General features: G+C 42.9%; 1 protein-coding gene across 1 annotated transcript in view; it reads right to left on the reverse strand.

The window, feature by feature from the left end:
* The window catches only part of PolA1 (DNA polymerase alpha catalytic subunit), a gene marked incomplete at its 5' end in the record, with an annotated part of 75,067 nt that overhangs the window by 40,723 nt on the left and 13,092 nt on the right, over positions 1-21,252 (reverse strand). The window contains 5 exon segments of the mRNA XM_076192657.1: positions 11,681-11,836; positions 11,998-12,210; positions 12,380-12,501; positions 18,838-18,956; positions 19,245-19,426. Coding sequence (XP_076048772.1) covers positions 11,681-11,836; positions 11,998-12,210; positions 12,380-12,501; positions 18,838-18,956; positions 19,245-19,426 — 792 coding nt within the window.

Genomic DNA, 21,252 nt, shown 5'->3' on the forward strand with positions numbered 1-21,252 from the left:
CCACTTCTCTGACTATTCATTTTCTTTTTCACAAAACCCTGTGGTAGGGGAGAATGCATATAAAGGATTACAAAGGAGGAGCATGCTGACACGAGACCTTTTGGTCCATAATTAGGTCAGATGCAAAAAAATGATAATGATAAATACATACATACATATACCAAGGCTTTTTCCCCCTTTCAAGGGAGGTAGCCAAAAAGAAAAAGGCATAAAATCATTCCCACCCATTCCATCCCTAAATACACTCCACTCCCCTCTACCCTCCCTCTTATCTTAGCACCTCCTGGATGACGGGTCATCCCTGAACCTTGTCCACTGCACTGGGTCAGAGGCAATGTCGCAAGTCACAGCACATCCACAACAAGGGTGCTTCATTAAATCGGCGACCCCCACTCTCCGTCCCCCCATGCATTAAAGGAGAAGACAGGGAAAAATCCCTTCGGGCTGCGTCAAATTTTGCTCACACATACTACCTCACCCCCCATCCCCCCACCCATTCCACCTCATGCATCACAATATCATCCATATACAATAATATAATAATAAATAAAATAAACAATTAAATAGGTAAAGTTAAATAATAAACAAATAGGTAAATAGTAAATAATAATACATACATATATACATAAACCAAAGGCTTTCTCCCCCCCCCTTACATGGGAGGTAGCCAAAAGACAAAGGCATAGAAACCACCCCCATCCATTCCATCCCCTACATACTCCACTCCCCTCTACCCTCTTCCCTCCCTCTCATCTTGGCACCTCCTGGGTGACGGGTCATCCCTGCATCTTGTCCACTGCCCTGGGTCAGAAGCAGTGTTGCAAGACACAGCATATCCACAGCAAGGCCACTTCATTAAATCGGTGATCCCCCCCACCCTCTCCATCCCCTCATGCAGAAAAAGAGAAGACGGGGAGAAATCCCTTTGGGCTGCGTCAATCTATTTCTCATAAATACTTCCTCACCCAACATTCCCCACCCACTCCCTTGTATCACAGCATCATCCATACACAACCCTTCTCCATTCACCTCTATCTTCTGTCCTCTCCCGTCCTTCCTCAACAGACATTACTCTCTTTCCTAATGCCCCCTTTACCCCCATCTATCCATCTCATCCTAGGACGACCCCTCATGTTCACTCCTTCCACTTCTGCCTTCTACACCTTTTCTATAATCTTTCTTCACTCATTCTTTCCATGTGTCCAAACCATCCTAATACTCTTTCATCAACCCTATCTCCCAAATCCCTTTCCACCCTTGTCCTCCTCACCTCCTCATTTCTCACTCTTTCTAGCCTAGTAACCCTTATCATACTTCTCAGGCATTTCATTTCAAACACATTCAAACTCCTCTCTTCCTATTTTATGTTCCAAGTCTCTGCCCCATACAGTGATGTCAGTACAATCACTCCTTCATACAATGTCCTCTTAGCATCCATTCCCAAATGTCTATTTCTCATTACACTTTTTAATCCACCAAGGCATTTACTTGCTTCTCTCAATCTACATTCCACCTCCACCCCCAAGTCCTGCCTTTCCTGCCACATTCACATCCAAGTATCTAAAACTGTCCACTTCCTCCAGTCTCTCTCCCTTAATACTCACTTCCAGTCTGCTGCCACTTTCTCCATTTGTACATCTCATCACCTTACTTTTACCCACCTTTATCTTCAACTTCCTTACACACCTTCCCAATCTCTGTCACTAACTTCCGAAATCCCTCCTCTCATCCTGCTACAAGTGCAGTGTTGTCAGTGAACAACAAATGGCTCATCTCACACTTTTCTCCATTTTCTTTAACCATCTCCAATCCCTAACCCACTACCCTTGCACTTACCTTTTGCACCATCCCATCCATGTATAAATTGAACAGCCAGGGCAACATAACACACCCCTGACGAAGTCCCATCTTTCCCTCAAACCACTCACTCTCTCCATTTCTAAGCCTAACACATGCTCTGCTACAAGAACATTGTGCTGAAATTTTCTTTTTGGAAGATCTACTGTACATTCAATTGCTGTCGTTTCACTTTTGAATGCTCCATTTTGTCCAAAACATCAAAGTTTAATTCTTCAATTGATTCTGTAGGGGTTTCTTCAAGGTTACCGATACTGAGAGTATCTTTAGTTGAAGCTTCAGGTAGTCTCTGTGGTCCTTTCATGTAATATGCTATTTCACACATTCCCCATTTTCCTTGATCAGTTTGTTCATGGCTTAGTAAATTTGGTTCATCAGATCAATGTAAATAACAGCTAACAAAATTCTATTGTCCAGTAACTCTTTTTTCATTGAAAGAACAATAACATCAACAATTAATCCTCCTTTTTTGTTCAGGCTAAATGTCAGATTTTACCATTTCAACAAGAATCTACTTACATATACTAATGGCTTTTTCCCCCTTACATGGGAGGTAGATCTGTGAAAGATATTCTGATGCTGCCCAAAAGGATTTCTCCCCGTCTTTTCTTTTTCTGCATGAGGGAACAAAGAAGGGGGCTTGCCAATTAAGTGATGCAGCCTTACTCTAGAAGAAGTCTTGCTACATTTCTACCCAGGGCGGTGAGTGGGATGCAGAGATGGCTCATCATCCATGAAGAGCTATGATGAGAGGGGGAAAAGGGTGGTGGATGGGAATACAATGGATGGGAGTAGGTATGTGTCTTTGACTTGGCTACCTCCCTTATAAGGAGGAAAAGGCTCTTGGTATATAAATGGACATATGAAGAGCTGACAAATGACATGACTGCTCCTCTCTTCCTCTATTATAGCCAGTGAGACAGAAATAGTCCCACACTAATACAACAGATAACTGTCCAAAATTCCTTCTCATAGAGCATACATACATACCAAAGGCTTTTTCCCCGGGTAGCCAAAAAAGAAAAAGGCACAGAAACCACTCCCACCCACTCCACCCCCTATACATTCCACTCCTCTCCACCCACCTCCCTCCCTCCCATCTTGGCACCTCCTAGATGATGGGTCATCCCTGCATCCTGTCCACTGCCCTGGGTCAGAAGCAGTGTTGCAAGGCACAGCACATCCACAGCAAGGCCACTTTATAAATTTGGCGACCCCCGCCCTCTCCGTCCTTCCATACAGAAAAGGAGAAGACAGGGAGAAATCCCTTCGGGCTGCGTCAATTTTTTTTTCATACATAGTTCCTCACCCCCCATCCCCCACCCACTCCCCCTCATGCATCACAGCATCATCTGTACACAACCCCTCTCCATTCACCCTTATCTTCCATCCTTTCCTGTCCTTCCTCCACAGACATTCCTCTATTTTGTAATGCCCCTTTCACCCCATCCATCCATCCATCTCATCCTATGATGCCCCCTCATATTCACTCCTTCCACACTTCTTTTACAAATCTTTCTTCACTCATTCTTTCTATGTGTCCAAACCATCCTAATACTCTTTCATCAATCCTATCTCTCAGCTCCCTTTCCACACCTGTTCTCCTCCTCACCTCATTTCTCACGCTATCTAGCCTAGTAACCCCCATCATACTTCTCAGACATTTCATCTCAAACACATTCAAACTCCTTCTCTCTTCCTCTTTCATGTTCCATGTTTCTGCCCCTTACAATGCTGTTAGCACAATCACCCCTTCATATAACCTCCTCTTAGCATCCATTCCCAAATGTCTATTTCTCAATACATTTTTTTATCCAAGGCATTTACTTGCTTCTCTCAATCTACATTCTACCTCCACCCCCACTCCACCCTTTCCTGCCACATTCGCACCCAAGTATCTAAAACTATCCACTTCCTCCAGTCTTTCAACCTTAATGCACACTTCCAGCCTGCTGTCACTCTTTTCCCTTATACATCTCATCACCTTACTTTTGCCCACATTTATCTTCAGCTTCCTTCTTTCACACACCTTCTCAAACTCTGATACTAACTTCCTCAATCCCTCCTCTGATCCTACTACATGCGCCGTGTCGTCAGCAAACAACAACTGGCTCACCTCCCACTTTTCTCTATTTTCTTTAATCATCTCCAATCCCTGACCCACTACCCTTGCATTCACCTCTCGCACCACCACATCCATGTAAAGATTGAACAGCCAGGGCAACATAACACATCCCTGACGAAGTCCCACCTTTACCTCAAACCATTCACTCTCTCCATTTCTAATCCTAAAACAAGCTATACTACTCTCGTAAAAACTCTTGACTGCTCTTAACAGCTTTCCTCCTATCCCACATATCTGCAGTACCTCCCACAGTGCCTTCCTTTCTACCCTGTCATAAGCCTTTTCCAGATCCATAAAAGCCAAAAAAACATCCTTACCTTTTCCTATAGCTTTCTCACACATCTGTCTTACCACAAAAATCTGATCTACACAACCTCTACCTGTCCTAAACCCACACTGTTCCTCACCAATTACTCCCTGTTCCTCTCCTAATCCTCTCAATCAAGACCCTCCCATAAGCCTTCCCAACTACACTCAACAAGCTGATCCCTCTGAAGCTACTACACTCACACTTGTCCCCCTTTCCCTTGTAAAGCGGAACTATACAGGCACTCCTCCATTCCTCCAGCACTCTACCCTCTCTTAACCACTTCCATACGGTGACGCCTACGTAGGCGTCATGAGGAGCAAGTGGGTACGTGATGATGCCAACGTCGGCGTCTTGATTATATCTATTGTAGTCGTACCTATGTAACCTCCATTCTCTCTAAACTGGCTTCATCATATTTTCTAAGGTTATCAAAATTCACGGGTGAAAGAGAACGAACGATTGAGCACTGACTTTATTTTTTATAATGCGATTATTATGACGCAACATCGCACGTCGGGCAGCTAATGCTGCCTGACGTGCGATGTGCCCCGGAGTGAAGAAGTTAAACAAACATTAAATAATCTCACCAGCCAGTCCACCATAACTGTACCTTCTTTCTTTACACATTCTGCATGGCATCCATCCAGACCAGGTGCCTTACCTGCTCTCATCATCTTAACAGCTGCTTTCACTTCATCCTTCCCTATTTCTCCTCCATATTCCTCACTCATCACTCTCATATTCTTAGCGCTTCCCACTGCAACTACCTTTCCTTCCCTATCCTCCACATTTAGCAACTTCCTAAAATACTCGGCCCACCTTCCTCTCACTGCTTTCTCTTCCATTATCATCTCTCCATCTGCACCTTTTACCTTTTCTTCTCTACTTGATTCCCCTAATCTTTCTCTTTTAATTTCCTTCCAAAACATCTATTTATTGCTTTCAAAATTTTCTGCCATACTCTTACCCATTTCACATCTGCTCTCCTCTTTGCTTCCTTTATCTTATGCTTAACTTCCCTTCTCTTTACTTTGTACCTCTCATATGATTCCCTCGTCCTAATTTGTAGCCAATCTATAAATGCCTGCTTCTTCTCTTCTACACCTCTCTTTGCTTCCTCATCCCACCACTCACTACCCTTCCTTCCCACCCTCCTTGTTCCACACACCATCTTTGCACACCTTATGACTCCCTTCTTGAACCATCCCCATTCCTCCTCCACTCCTAGTTCTACTCTATCCTTTACTCCCTCCCACTCCTCTTTCAGCTTCTTCTTATACTCATTCTCCTTTTTTTTTCTCATTTAAGCAGTTCACTCTAAGTACCTCCCTACCTTCTGCCATTTTCCTTTCTCCACCTATTCTCCACTCTCAGTTTACCTTCCACCAGAAAATGATCTGATATTCCCCCACTCTCTCCCCTTAGAACATGTACATCCTTAACTCTTCCTACCATACTCCTGGTCACCACTATAGTCCATTAACGCTCTATCTGCCACCCTTCCATTCACCACACTCTCCCATGTGTACTTATGCTTGACTTTCTTCTGAAACACTGTATTTGCTATCATCAACTCTTTCAAGACACATCTCCACTACAAATTTTACCTGGAACTCCATACTTCCCAATCACTCTGTCTATTGGTTCATTTCCTAGCATTAAGGTCTCCCAATACAACATTGACATTTCTCCCTAATCCCTCTATGCACTCAATTATATCTACCCAAAAAGCCTCCCTTTCCTCTATGCTCTTCTCACCACCAGGTCCATACGCACTTACAAAAACCCAAATCTCCTTTCCCAGCTTCACCTTCATCCACATCAACCTTGATGAAACCTCCTTCCACTCCACTACACGCTTACTTATCTCTTCACTTACTAGTATAGCCACCCCTTCTCTCCCTCATCCACTCTTCACTCCCGAGTACCTCCCAAACTCACAGTTGCCCTTTCCTTTCATTTTAGTTTCACTCAAAGCCAGCACATCCATCTTTGTTCTCACAAAAATACTGCCTATCTCTTTCCTTTTACTCTCATCTGTACCACATCCACGCACATTAAAAGACCCAAACCTTAGGGTACTGGTTGGTAAACTCCCAGACCCTCTTATGCCTTTACTTCTTTTTTTAGGAATGTCCCCTTTTCGGGCTACAGTAGTAGGACTCTTAATTTAATCCCATCCCCTGTCCCGTTTTTTATCGCCTTTTATGACTGAAGTGGAAAGACTTGGTGGTAGCATTCTCTTCCCCCACCACAGGGTCGACAAAAAAAGGAAATGAATATTCAGAGAAATGGTACAGGACAGTAACAAGGGGTTGGGGGACAGCATAACGGAGGGATAGTCGTAGTATAAAAGTGTAATAATTTCTCTATGAACAGAGTTTTCCTCTATCACAGACAAAATGATGTGTGGCTCTGGTCCGTAGGGGTGCCACACATCGACCCTAAAGTATCATCTGCATGCTACTTTACCACAATAACATGCAGCCAATACCCTGTAATAATGATGATAATAATAATAATTTTATTTGGCACTGAATCAATATACATGAAGTGCAGATAATGAAAAGAACACGTTGCTCAAAATAACAATTACAATTGCCAAGGATAACACAAAAATGCATGTAAGCTTATTTCCTAATGACTTGCCAGGTGCTGTGGCTTAATGAAACTTGAGGGAACAATTACTATTATATGTATTACGTGTACAGTAATCAAGTGACTACTCAATACAGTATCACCTCACTGTATGACCGAGTGCTATAAAGTAGGTAAAACAAATGTTGGGTGTATGCGAGAGCCCCAGGAGGCAAAAATTGAAGAGTGGGTTGACAGGGTCCATGAACACAACCCCCCCTATTTACATGTAAAACCCACCTCGATATACAAATTTTCACATTGTGACCAGTCAGCTGGGAACACAACTCGGTTGTACAGTGAGATATTCCTGTATAGGCAAACAAAAGCATAGTATACAGTAGTGTTATTAAGTGCATGTCTGAACTTGCCAATGTACATACATATACCTAGGCATTTTCCCCCTTACAAGGGAGGTAGCCAAAAAGGAAAAGGCATAAAATCATTCCCACCCATTCCATCCCTGAATACACTCCACAACCCTCCACCCTCTCTCTCATCTTAGCACCTCCTGGATGATGGGTCATCCCTGCACCTTGTCCACTACCCTGGGTCAGAAGCAGTGTTGCAAGACACAGCACATCCACAGCAAGACCGCTTCATTAAATCGGCGACCCCCCCTTCTCCATCCCCCCATGCATAAAAGGAGAAGACGGGGAGAAATCCCTTCGGGCTGCGTCAAATTTTGCTCACACATACAGGTACTCCTCGTTTAACGACCTACTCGGTTAACGACAGGCTTTATGATGCCGTTTAACGTAAATCTCCCGTAGCTACGACGTCGTGTACGATAATTAAGTTGGCTGAGGCAAATTTGTATGTTATAAATGAACTTGTACGGTGGATATTAGCTGTGAGGTAAAGTGTTCTGAAGCTTAGGTCTACATTACCATCCTGCAAGCTGCAAAAACTACCTGGGGTACAGTGTATACCGGTAGTGGTAAATTTTTAGTTTCGACCATGGGTGCAATATAGCAATAGAAAATTAATGATTAATTTTGTAAATTATAATGTATCAACGTAATATGCAATTTTGTGAGCGGAAATGAAAAAAAAATGCTAAAACAGATTTCGTAAGTAACGAAGTCATGTCGGACGAATGGTACACCATGTTTGTTATGATAGATGCTGATGTCGAAGAAATGAAAGGATGATAAATTAATTCGTCTAACCTAAACTAAACTAACCTAACCTGTGTTTAATAAATCATTACCTGCAAATTAAATGTCATCCGGCTCGTCTTCGTTGTCGTCATCGTGAGAGACGTTGGCAGACGACAAGATGGCGTCCCGAGCCTATGCTACCGACTTCGTTCATTAGCATATTTTCTTGTAGCAAGGTATTTTTTACTTTCATTTCCGCCTACAAAATTGCATATTACGTTGATACATTTTAATTTACAAAATTAATAATTAATTTTCTATTGCTATATTGCGCCCATGGTCGAAACTAAAAAAATACCCCGGTATTCAATATGGAATGTCAGCATACGCGGATTTGGTCATATACGGTAATTTTAGGAACCTAACCACCATAAATAAACAGTAAATAAAGCTTTAATGTACTGTATAAAAGAGGGAAAATACACGAAAATAAAGATACATGTATTGCTGGACATTGTACATACAGTACATGTACGTATATGTATACACTTTCGCTTAACGACCAATTCGGTTAACGACGGCGCGCTGGTCCCAATTGTCGTCGTTAAACGAGGAGTACCTGTACTACCTCATCCCCATCCCCCCACCCATTTCATCTCATGCATCACAACATCATCCATATACAACCATTCTCCTTTCACCCGTCTTCTGTCCTCTCCCGTCCTTCCTCAACAGACATTTCCCTCTTCCCCAAAGCCCCCTTCACCCCATCCTAGGACGTCCCCTCATGTTCACTCCCTCCACATCTGCCTTCCATATCTCTTTTACTAGTCTTTCTTAACTCATTCTTTCCATGTGTCCAAACCATCCTAATATTCTTTCATCAACCCTATCTCCCATATCCCTTTCCACCCCATTCTTCTCCTTACCTCCTCATTTCTCACTCTATCTAGCCTAGTAACCCCCATCATACTTCTCAGACACCTCATCTCAAACACATTCAAACTCCTTCTCTCTTATGTTCCATGTTTCTGCCCCATACAGTGCTGTTGGCACAATCACTCCTTCATACAGTCTCCTCTTAGCATCCATTCCCAAATGTCTATTCCTCATTACACTCTTTAATCCACCAAGGCATTTACTCGCTTCTCTCAATCTACATTCTACCTCCACTTTCACTCCACCTTTTCCTGCCACATTTGCACCCAAGTATCTAAAACTATCCACTTCCTCCAGTCGCTCTCCCTTAATGCTCACTTCCAGTCTACTGCCACTTTCACCCCTTGTACATCTCATCACCTTACTTTTACCCATATTTATCTTTAGCTTTCTTCTATCACATACTCTCCCAAACTCTGTCACCAAATTCCTCAGTCCCTCCTCCGATCCTGCCACAAGCGCAGTGTCGTCAGCAAACAATAGCTGGCTCACCTCCCACTTTTCTCCATTTTCTTTAACCATCTCCAATCCCTGACCCACTACCCTTGCATTTACCTCTCGCACTACCCCATCCATGTATAAGTTGAACAGCCAGGGCGACATAACGCATCCTTGACGAAGTCCCACCTTTACCTCAAACCACTCACTCTCTCCATTTCTAATCCTGACACAAGCTCTACTACTCTTATAAAAACTCTTGATAGCTCCTAGAAGCTTTCCTCCTATCCCATATATCTGCATAACCTCCCACAGTGACTTTCTGTCTACCCTGTCGTAAGCCTTTTCCAGATCCATAAAAGCCCAAAAACATCCTTCCCCTTTCCTATAGCTTTCTGACATATTTGTCTTACCACAAAGATCTGATCTACACAACCTCTACCCGTCCTAAATCCACACTGTTCCTCACCAATTACTCCCTCTCTTCCTTTCCTAATCCTCTTAATCAAGATCCTCCCATAAGCCTTCCCAACTACACTTAACAAGCTAATCCCCCTGAAACTACTACATTCACACATGCCCCCTTTTCCCTTGTAAAGTGGAACTATACAGGCACTCCTCCAGTCCTCCGGCACTCTACCCTCGCTCCAGCAAACATTAACCCCTACCATACGATGCCGCACACGTAGGTGTCATGAGGAGCAAGTGGATTCGCGACGCTGCCATATCGGCGTCTTGATTATATTTATTGTAGTCGCCCCTGCGTTTTGACATTCTCCCTAATCTGCCCTTAATCACATTCTCTATGGTTTTCAAAATTCACGGGTGAAAGAGAGAACGATCGATATAAGCCGTGACTATATTTTATGATGCGAGTATTATTACGACACGTCGTACGGCTGGCATTGGCTGCTGCCCGCGAGATTTAAGTCCCGGAGTGAAGTGGTTAAATAACCTCACCAGCCAGTCCACCATCACTGTACCTCCTTTTTTTTAGACATTCTGCATGGCATCCATCCAGACCAGGTGCCTTACCTGCTTTCATCATCTTAACAACTGCCTTCACTTCATCCTTCCTTATTTCTACTCCATTTTTCTCACTCATCACGGTCATTTTCTTAGCAATTTCCCACTGCAACTATCTTTCCCTCCCTTTCCTCCTTCACATTTAGCAACTCCCTAAAATATTCTGCCCATCTTCCCCTTACTGCCTTCTCTTCCATTATCATCTCTCCATCTGTACCTTTTACCTTTTCTTCTCTACTTGATTCGCCTCCTCTTCCACTCTTAACCTCTTCACTCCAGGGCACATCGCACGTCTGGCAGCATTAGCTGCCCGACGTGCGATGTTGCGTCATAATAATCGCATTATAAAAAATAAAGTCAGTGCTCAATCGTTCGTTCTCTTTCACCCGTGTATTTTGATAACCATAGAAAATATGATGAAGCCAGTTTAGAGAGAATGGAAGTTACGTAGGTACGACTACAATAAATATAATCAAGATGCCGACGTTGGCATCATCAAGTACCCACTTGCTCCTCATGCCGCCTACGTAGGCGTCACCATATGGAAGTGGTTAATTTCTTTCCAAAACATCTTTTTATTACTTTCAAAATTTTCTGTCATACTCTTACCCCACTTCACATCTGCTCTCCTCTTTGCAACCTTTACCTTTTGCTTTACTTCTCTTTTCTTTTCTTTGTACCTCTCATATGACTCCCTCGTCCTATTTTGTAACCAATCTGTGAAAGCTCACTTCTTCTCTTCTACAACCTTCTTTGTTTCCTCATCCCACCATTCACTACCCTTCCTTCTATTTCCTCCTGTCCTTCTTGTTCCACACACCATCCTTGCACACTTTGTGACTCCCTCCTTGAACCATCCCCATTCCTCCTCCACACCTAGCTCTACTCTATCCTTCACTCCCTCCCACTCCTCCTTCAGCTTCTTCTTGTACTCCTTCTCCTTTTCCTTTAAAGAGTTCACTCTAAGCACCTCCCTACCTTTTGTCCCTTTCCTCTTTCTCCACCTATCCTCCACTCTCAACTTACCTTCCACCAAAAAATGATCTGATATTCCCCCACCCTCTCCCCTTAGCACATGTACATCCTTAACTCTTCCTATCATAATCCTATTTACCACTACATATTCCATCAACTTGCTAATTTGGGCCACTATTTGGTAGTAGTTGCGCAAGGCTTGTTAAGCCATTAGCATAGGTGAGAGCTAATAGAGTAAATAGCATTTACTGATATGTTCTGATTACATACCTGCATCTTCAGGTCAGGGGCAAGGTCTGACTGTTTCATGAGCTGCTTAACTTGCTTTCTACTTTCCACCAGCTTGCGAATTTCAGTTGGCAAAATTCCAAATTCTAGTTCTGGGTCTGGCATCTCCAAAACCTGCTCTTCTTCCTCTTCTTCTTTCTTTTCAAAAGTAATGAAAGTATTAAAGTGTATTCAAATGAAGAAAAAGAAGAAGAAAATATGATGATGGTATCTGCAGTTATGAAATCATCACAACTAAAGGGCTTCTCAACTCCCAGTACCATAATAATAAAAGTCCATTCAAAATTCATAAAAGTCACCTTGGCAGCTCGTGGCATTGTGGTGAAGCAGATGTTGTACTCTTGAATAATGCTTGGATACAATGAATTAAAGTCCATTAACAAAATGAATTTATCATAAAAGCCTTTTTTGGGTTCCAGTACCAAACCTCCTGCATATGCTGGCTTGCGTTTCCCTTTGCTTTTCTTTCCAGCATCTTCTGCCATATGATCACCATCATCCAAATTTGCCGCCTTTGGATACAAATGAGCCAGGATATGTTAGACCCTAAATCATGTTACTCTCTTTCAAAGAGAATATTTGTTTTAAACTTACAACAGTAATTCTATTTAGTATATAAAGCTGGTAGTCAAGTTCAAAATATGGAGGAAAACAAAAAAAATTATAATAATAATAATATACCTTCTCATTCTTGTTGTACTGTTTATCAGGTGGAATAAAATTCTTTTCTGTAAAGGCATGCAGTAGCAAGAATTCATTTCTTTCTGATCTGCCTCCCAAGAGAGTTCTTGACATCACATTACCTGCAAAATATAATCGACACTTTCACTCAAATTTGGTTACACTGCTGTAACAGGAAACAATACAAATCTCATGTATATCTTACACATCTGCATTTTCATTTATGAAATCACTCAATCCATCTCTGGGTTATACCCAGGGCTGTGGAGTCAGAACACAAAACCTTGTACTCCAACTCCTCTATTTTTTGGTGACTCCTGCTCACACTTCTCTTTATGTAATTAAGTGATTATACCCTACATATCTCAAAGCCTATTCATATGCTCCTAACTTGAGTAGGCCTATATCATTATAACTACATACATACATATACCAAGGCTTCTTCCCCCTTACAAGGGGGGTAGCCAAAAAGAAAAAGGCATAAAATCATTCCCACCCCTTCCATCCCTGAATACACTCCACACCCCTCCACCCTCCCTCTTATCTGAGCACCTCCTGAATGATGGGTCATCCCTGCACCTTGTCCACTGCCCTGGGTCAGAAGCAGTGTCGCAGGACACAGTACATCCACAGCAAGGCCGCTTCATTAAATCGGCGACCCCCCTCTCCGTCCCCCCATTGCATAAAATGAGAGGACGGGGAGAAATCTCTTCGGGCTGCGTCAGATTTTGCTCACACATACTACCTCACCCCCCCATCCCCCCACCCATTCCACCTCATGCAATCACAACATCATCCACACACAACCATTCTCCATTCACCCCTGTCTTCCGTCCTCTCCCGTCCTTCCTCAACTGACATTCCCCTCTTCCCCAAAGCCCCCTTCACCCCATCCATCCACCTCATCCTAGGACGTCCCCTCATGTTCACTCCCTCCACATCTGTCTTCCACACCTCTTTTACTAGTCTTTCTTCACTCATTCTTTCCATGTGTCCAAACCATCCTAATATTCTTTCATCAACCCTATCTCTCAAATCCCTTTCCACCCCTGTTCTCCTCCTCACCTCCTCATTTCTCACTCTATCTAGCCTAGTAACCCCCATCATACTTCTCAGACACCTCATCTCAAACACATTCAAACTCCTTCTCTCTTCTTCTCTTATCTTCCATATTTCTGCCCCATACAGTGCTGTTGGCACAATCACTCCTTCATACAGTCTCCTCTTAGCATCCATTCCCAAATGTCTATTCCTCATTACACTCTTTAATCCACTAAGGCATTTACTCGCTTCTCTCAATCTACATTCTATCTCCACTTTCACTCCACCTTTCCCTGCCACATTTGCACCCAAGTATCTAAAACTATCCACTTCCTCCAGTCGCTCTCCCTTAATGCTCACTTCCAGTCTACTCCCACTTTCACCCCTTGTACATCTCATCACCTTACTTTTACCCACATTTATCTTTAGCTTTCTTCTATCACATACTCTCCCAAACTCTGTCACCAACTTCCTCAATCCCTCCTCCGATCCTGCCACAAGCGCAGTGTCGTCTGCAAACAACATCTGGCTCACCTCCCACTTTCCTCCATTTTCTTTAACCATCTCCAATCCCTTGCTCACTACCCTTGCATTTCCCTTTTGCACCACCCCATCCATATATAAGTTGAACAGCCAGGGCGACATAACGCATCCTTGACGAAGTCCCACCTTTACCTTGAACCACTCACTCTCTCCATTTCCAATCCTGACACAACTGTTTTATATAAACAAATTAAGATATTGTGGATTTCTAAATCATACCTGTTCATTCTTTAATATTTTCTAACAGAATTACATACATACATATACCAAAGGCTTTTTCCCCCTTACACAGGAGGTAGCCAAAAAGAAAAAGGCACAGAAACCACTCCCACCCATTCCATCCCCTACATACTCCCCTCCACTCCCTCACATCTTGGCACCTCCAGGGTGACGGGTCATCCCTGCATCCCATCCACTGCCCTGGGTCAGAAGCAGTGTCGCAAGACACAGCACATCCACAGCAAGGCCACTTCATTAATTCGACGACCCCCCCTCTCCATCCCCTCATGCAGAAAAAGAGAAGACAGGGAGAAATCCCTTTGGGCTGCGTCAATTTATTTCTCATACATACTTCCTCACCCCCCATCCCCTCATACATCATAGCATCATCCATACACAACCCTTTTCCATTTGCCCTTATCTTTTATCCTCTTCCATCCTTCCTCAACAGACATTACTCTCATAATGCCCCTTTTACCCCAACCATCCATCTCATCCTAGGATGCCCCCCTCATATTCACTCCTTCCACCTCTGCCTTCCACACTTCTTTTACTAATCTTTCTTCACTCATTCTTTCCATGTGTCCAAACCATCCTAATACTCTTTCATCCACCCTATCTCCCAACTGCCTTTCCACACCTGTTCTCCTCCTCACCTCCTCATTTCTCACTCTATCCAGCCTAGTAACCCCTATCATATTTCTCAGACTTCCTGATTGGGAGGAAAATGAGTTGTAATCAGAGAAAAATTCTCCAACTGGGAAGAAGTAAAAAGCGGTGTCCTGCAAGGATCAGTACTGTCCACGATTATGTTCGCTGTATACATTGATGACATGAATGAAGGAGTGGAGTGCTATATGAATTTCTTTGCAGATGATGCAAAATTACTAAAGAAAGTAAAAACAGAAGAGGACTGCAACTCATTGCAACAAGATCTGGAATTGGACTCGAAAGTGGGAAGTAAAATTTAATATAAAGAAATGCAGGATAATGTAATTTGGAAAGAGTAAAAACAGAATATCAAAAGATTACAGAATTGGGGAAGAAAAAATAAAAAAAAGCAAACTCAGAAAAAGATCTTGGAGTGATAATTGGAAAGGACATGAAACCAGATAAGCATATAAATAAAATATTCGGAGAAACCTACAATTTATTGAGGTCAATCAAAATGGCATTTGCTTATTTGGATGAAGAAATGATAAAGAAAATACTAATTACACTAATAAGACCAAAACTTGAGTACACAGCATCACTTTGGACACCCAGTGCCAAAAAGAATATAAAGAAACTAGAAAGAATACAAAGAGCGACAACCAAACTAACACTGACTCTTGCCGAACTAACATATGAACAAAGACTGTCCAAATTGAACCTACCAACTTTGGAACAAAGAAGAAAAAGAGGAGATTTGCTGACTATCTACAGAATAATGAAAGGAATGGAAGTTTTAGACAGGAACGACTTGTTAGTGTGGGACAACAGTAAAACGAGAGGGCACGGAAAAAACTGAAAAAGGACAGTTATAGAAAAAACTTGAAAAGGAACAGTTTCCCACACAGAGCGATAAATACATGGAACAAATTAGACAACAAAACAGTATGTGCAAACACTATACAGGATTTTAAGAAACTACTTGATGTGGAGAAATACAAAGACGGGTTACCAGGAGCATAGCTCCCCTCCTGTATATTAAAACTAGGTAAATACATTCAAACTCCTTTCTTTCTCTCTTACGTTCCATGTTTCTGCCCTGTACAGTGCTGTCGGCACAATCACTTCTTCATATAACCTCCTCTTAGCATCCATTCCCAAATGTCTATTTCTCATTACACTTTTTAATCCACCAAGGCATTTACTCATTTCTCTCAATCTACATTCTACCTCCACCCCCAACTCCTGTCTTTCCTGCCACATTCGCACCCAAGTATCTAAAAATATCCACTTCCTCCAGTCTCCCTTAATACTCACTTCCAGTCTGCTGCCACTCTCTCCCCTTGTACATCTCATCACCTTACTTTTACCCACATTTATCTTCAGCTTCCTTCTTTCACACACCTCAAACTCTGTCACTAACTTCCTCAATCCCTCCTCTGATCCTGCTACAAGAGCGGTGTCATCAGCAAACAATAGCTGGCTTATTTCCCACTTTTCTCCATTTTCTTTAACCATACCCCTGACCTACTACCCTTGCTTCACCTCTTGCACTACCCCATCCATGTATAGATTGAACAGTCAGGGTGACATAACAAACCCCTGACAAAGTCCCACCTTTACCTCAACCCACTCACTCTCTCCATTTCTAATCCTAAAACAAGCTCTAGTACTCTCATAAAAACTCTTGACTGCTCTTAACAGCTTTCCTCCTATCCCATATATCTGCAATACCTCCCACAGTGCCTTCCTGTCTAACCTGTTGTAAGCCTTTTCCAAATCCATAAAAGCCCAAAATACATCCTTACCTTTTCCTATAGCTTTCTCACATATCTGTCTTACCCCAAAAATCTGATCCCCACAATTCCTCACCAATTACTCCCTCTGTTCCTCTCCTAATCCTCTCAATTAAGACCCTCCCAACAAGTTGATCCCTCTGACACTACTACATTCGCACTTGTCCCCCTTTCCCTTGTAAAGTGGAACTATACAGGCACTCCTCCAGTCCTCTGGCATTCTACCCTCTCTTACACAAACATTAAATAACCTCACCAGCCAGCCCACCATAACTGTACCTAACAGAATTACAGAATTTTTGAATGGATATAGAAGAAATAACAATAAAAATAAAAATGCTATAATGTAAGACTAAGTATTTACATATATATCTTTGCAATAAGAAACAAGTACAGAACAAAAATACATACATACATATACCAAGGCTTTTTCCCCCTTACAAGGGGGGTAGCCAAAAAGGAAAAGGCATAAAATCATTCCCACCCATTCCACCCCTGAATACACTCCACACCCCTCCACCCTCCATCTTATCTTAGCACATCCTGGATGACGGGTCATCCCTGCACCTTGTCCACTGCCCTGGGTCAGAAGCAGTGTCGCAAGACACAGCACATCCACAGCAAGGCCGCTTCATTAAATTGGTGACCCCCCCTCTCCGTCCCCCCCATGCATAAAAGGAGAAGACGGGGAGAAATCCCTTCGGGCTGCGTCAAATTTTGCTCACACATACTACCTCACCCCCCATCCCCCCACCCATTCCACCTCATGCATCACATCATCATCTATACACAACCATTCTCCATTCACCCCTGTCTTCTGTCCTCTCCCGTCCTTTCTCAACTGACATTCCCCTCTTCCCCAAAGCCCCTTTCACCCCATCCATCCACCTCATCTTAGGACATCCCCTCATGTTCACTCCCTCCACATCTGCCTTCCATATCTCTTTTACTAGTCTTTCTTCACTCATTCTTTCCATGTGTCCAAACCATCCTAATACTCTTTCATCAACCCTATCTCCCAAATCCCTTTCCACCCCTATTCTTCTCCTCACCTCCTCATTTCTCACTCTATCTGGCCTAGTAACCCCCATCATACTTCTCAGACACCTTATCTCAAACACATTCAAACTCCTTCTCTCTTCTTCTCTTATCTTCCATGTTTCTGCCCCATACAGTGCTGTTGGCACAATCACTCCTTCATATAGTCTCCTCTTAGCATCCATTCCCAAATGTCTATTCCTCATTACACTCTTCAATCCACTAAGGCATTTACTCGCTTCTCTCAATCTACATTCTACCTCCACCTTTTCCTGCCACATTTGCACCCAAGTATCTAAAACTATCCACTTCCTCCAGTCGCTCTCCCTTAATGCTCACTTCCAGTCTACTCCCACTTTCAGCCCTTGTACATTTCATCACCTTACTTTTACCCACATTTATCTTTAGCTTTCTTCTATCACATACTCTCCCAAACTCTGTCACCAACTTCCTCAATCCCTCCTCCGATCCTGCCACAAGCGCAGTGTCGTCAGCAAACAACAGCTGGCTCACCTCCCACTTTTCTCCATTTTCTTTAACCATCTCCAATCCCTGACTCACTACCCTTGCATTTACCTCTCGCACTACCCCATCCATGTATAAGCCGAACACCCAGGGCGACATAATGCATCCTTGACGAAGTCCCACCTTTACCTCGAACCACTCACTCTCTCCATTTCTAATCCTGACACAAGCTCTACTACTCTCATAAAAACTCTTGACAGCTCCTAGAAGTTTCCTCCTATCCCATATATCTGCATAACCTCCCACAGTGCCTTTCTGTCTACCCTATTGTAAGCCTTTTCCAGATCCATAAAAGGAGAAGAGGTGAGGGAATGTGTATGAGAAGTAGATGGGAAGGCAAAGGGGGAGGGGAAGGAAGAGGGGGAAGGGATGGGGTAAATGAATGAGGGGTAGGGTAAAGAAGAAAGTGAAGGAGAGGTGGAAGAGGGAGGGGAAGGGAAGGGAAGAGGAATAGGAGGTGGAAAAGGAGGTGGAAAAGGAGGTGGAAGGGGAGAGGGAAGAGGTGTAGGAAATGGAGGAGGAAGGGGAAGGAGAGAGGAAAGAGGAGACAAAAGGGGATGAGGAGGGGGGAAGATGAAGGAGGAAATATTTGGAGGAGAGATGTAATAAACAAAGTTATATATTATCATTTCCTTAAACAATTACCTGCAATGTTTGTGATTTGGAGAGCTAAAGGAAGAACATTGAGCTCACACATAAGGCGGATGATAAATGATGAATCTTGCATAGTCATTGTTACCAGTTGTAGCAACATAGCTGCTGAACTGAAAACAGAGCATTACAAATATATTATTTTCATAAGTCTACTCTACTCATGAGGTTAAAGGTATGATGCATGAAGGATAGGTTTGTGTGTATTTATCACATTCAATAATGACTCATTATCTCCCAAAGAAAATAAAAGAATATATTATCCATTTCATTGTAATTTTTATCACATAATCAATGAAAATTCGACATCAGCAGAGTGGCAACAAGTCTTGTGCAACTTTACAATGTGGACATGTGAATTATGTCTAGATGACAGACCTTAACAGACTTGGAATACTTACTCATATGCCTTTTTGATCTCTTCAACAGTTACATTTTTGTGTTCACTTTCTGGAACCCTAAGAACTTGAGATACCAAAGCACCAAGATCATAGCTCTTTGCTCGTATGAGTTCTTTGGCAGAGATCTTCACATCACACACAAGCCGTCCACACATAGCTGTCTTTTCTGCAAATCCCTTTCCCTGAAATGTGTGATACACAGACATTAAAATATATATATACATATATCATAATTATAAAAAATAAATACATATACTAAAGGCTTTTCCCCTTTTACAAGGGATGTAGCCAAAAAACAAAGGCATAAAACCACTCCCATCCATTCCATCCCTAATATACTCCACTACCATTCACCCTCTTCCCTCCCTCTTATCTTGGTTCCTCCTGGATGATGGGTCGTCAATGCATCTGGCCATCTGCCCTGGGTCAGAAGCAGTGTTGAAAGACAAACCACATCCGCAGCAAAGCCCTTCATTAAATCGGTGACCCTCCTCTCTGTTCCCTCGTGCAGAAAAGGAGAAGATGGAAAGAACTCCCTTTGGTCTGTGTCAATTTATTTTTCACATATACTCCCTCACCCCCCATCCCCCACCCACTCCACCTCATGCATCACAGCATCATCCATACACAACCATTCTCTATTCACCCTTATCTTGTCCTCTCCCATCCTTCCTCAACAGACATTCCCTCTTCCCCAAAACCCCTTTTACCATCCATCCATTTCATCCTTAGTTGTCCCCTCATTTTCACTCCCTTCAGGCTGCATCGAATTATTTCTCATACATATTTCCTCACCCCCCATCCCCACCTACTCCAACATATGGATCACAGCATCATCCATACACAACCCTTCTCCATTTACCCCTATCTTCTGTCCTCTCCCGTCCTTCCTCTCTTTCATAATACTCCTTTTACACCATCCATTCATCTCATCCTAGGACACCCCCTCAACTATTTGTCAATGTCTGGAATGTTTTAGTGTGGGACTGTTTCTATGTCCCTAGCTGAAAGTGATAGGAAGACTGTTATTAGTTGTCAGTTCTCTTTGTGGTTAAAGGTGGAAGAAATATGAAGTTGATAAAGAGAGATCCTAAACCCAATCTGAAGACCAAGTGCCAGCCCTATAACTTCAAATATAAGTAAGCAAGTTGATGAATCTGAAAATGAGTATAAGAGATACAACTCTGGTCCTTCTTGTAGGACCACTTCATACACATACCCATCATCAATCTTAACTTACTGGATACAAGAGGAAAGGGACCAATGATGGGTGCCTGCAAGATGTATATCAGAGAATTATCTCCCTGCCATTTAACTTCGAAACTCATCCACACCTTCACCTGTACTAAGAGCAGCAGCTAAATAGGGCTGGCACTGTCTACAAATCTCTCCCACCTTTTCACACAAGAAGAGCTGACAATTCAGTAACAGAAACAATCTCACACTAACCTAACACAGACATCCAATGTTTCTTCCCAGAAATGTATGGGAGGGTCTAGAAACCATTGCCATCCAGTGTAGAGCTGGGGGTTTCCAGTCTGTAAAACTTAGGCAAGCAACCCCCTCTCCTCTTCATCACTCATGCAGAAATGGAGAAGACGGGGAGAAATCCCTTCAGGCTGTGTCAAAATTTTATTCACACATACTCCCTCACCCCCCCTCCCACTCCCATGCATCACAGCATTATCCATACACAACCATTCTCCATTCATCCCCTTCTTCTGTATTCTCCCTTCCTTCCTGAACAGACACCCTCTTTCCCAATGCCCCTTTTACCCCTTCCTTCCATCTCATCCTTGGTCACCCCCTCATGCTCACTCATTCCACCTCTGCCTTCCACACCTCTTTAACTAATCTTTCTTCACTCATTCTTTCCATGTGTCCAAAGCATCCCAATACTCTTTCATCAACCCTATCTCCCTCCCTTTCCATCCCTGCTCGCCTCATTTCTCACTCTATCCAGCCTAGTAGCCCCTACCATACTTAAAATCAAAATGTGAAAGCCTGT

Source organism: Oratosquilla oratoria, chromosome 11 (assembly GCF_046742065.1).
Source record: "Oratosquilla oratoria isolate Oo_2021 chromosome 11, ASM4674206v1, whole genome shotgun sequence".
Lineage (NCBI taxonomy): Eukaryota > Metazoa > Arthropoda > Malacostraca > Stomatopoda > Squillidae > Oratosquilla > Oratosquilla oratoria.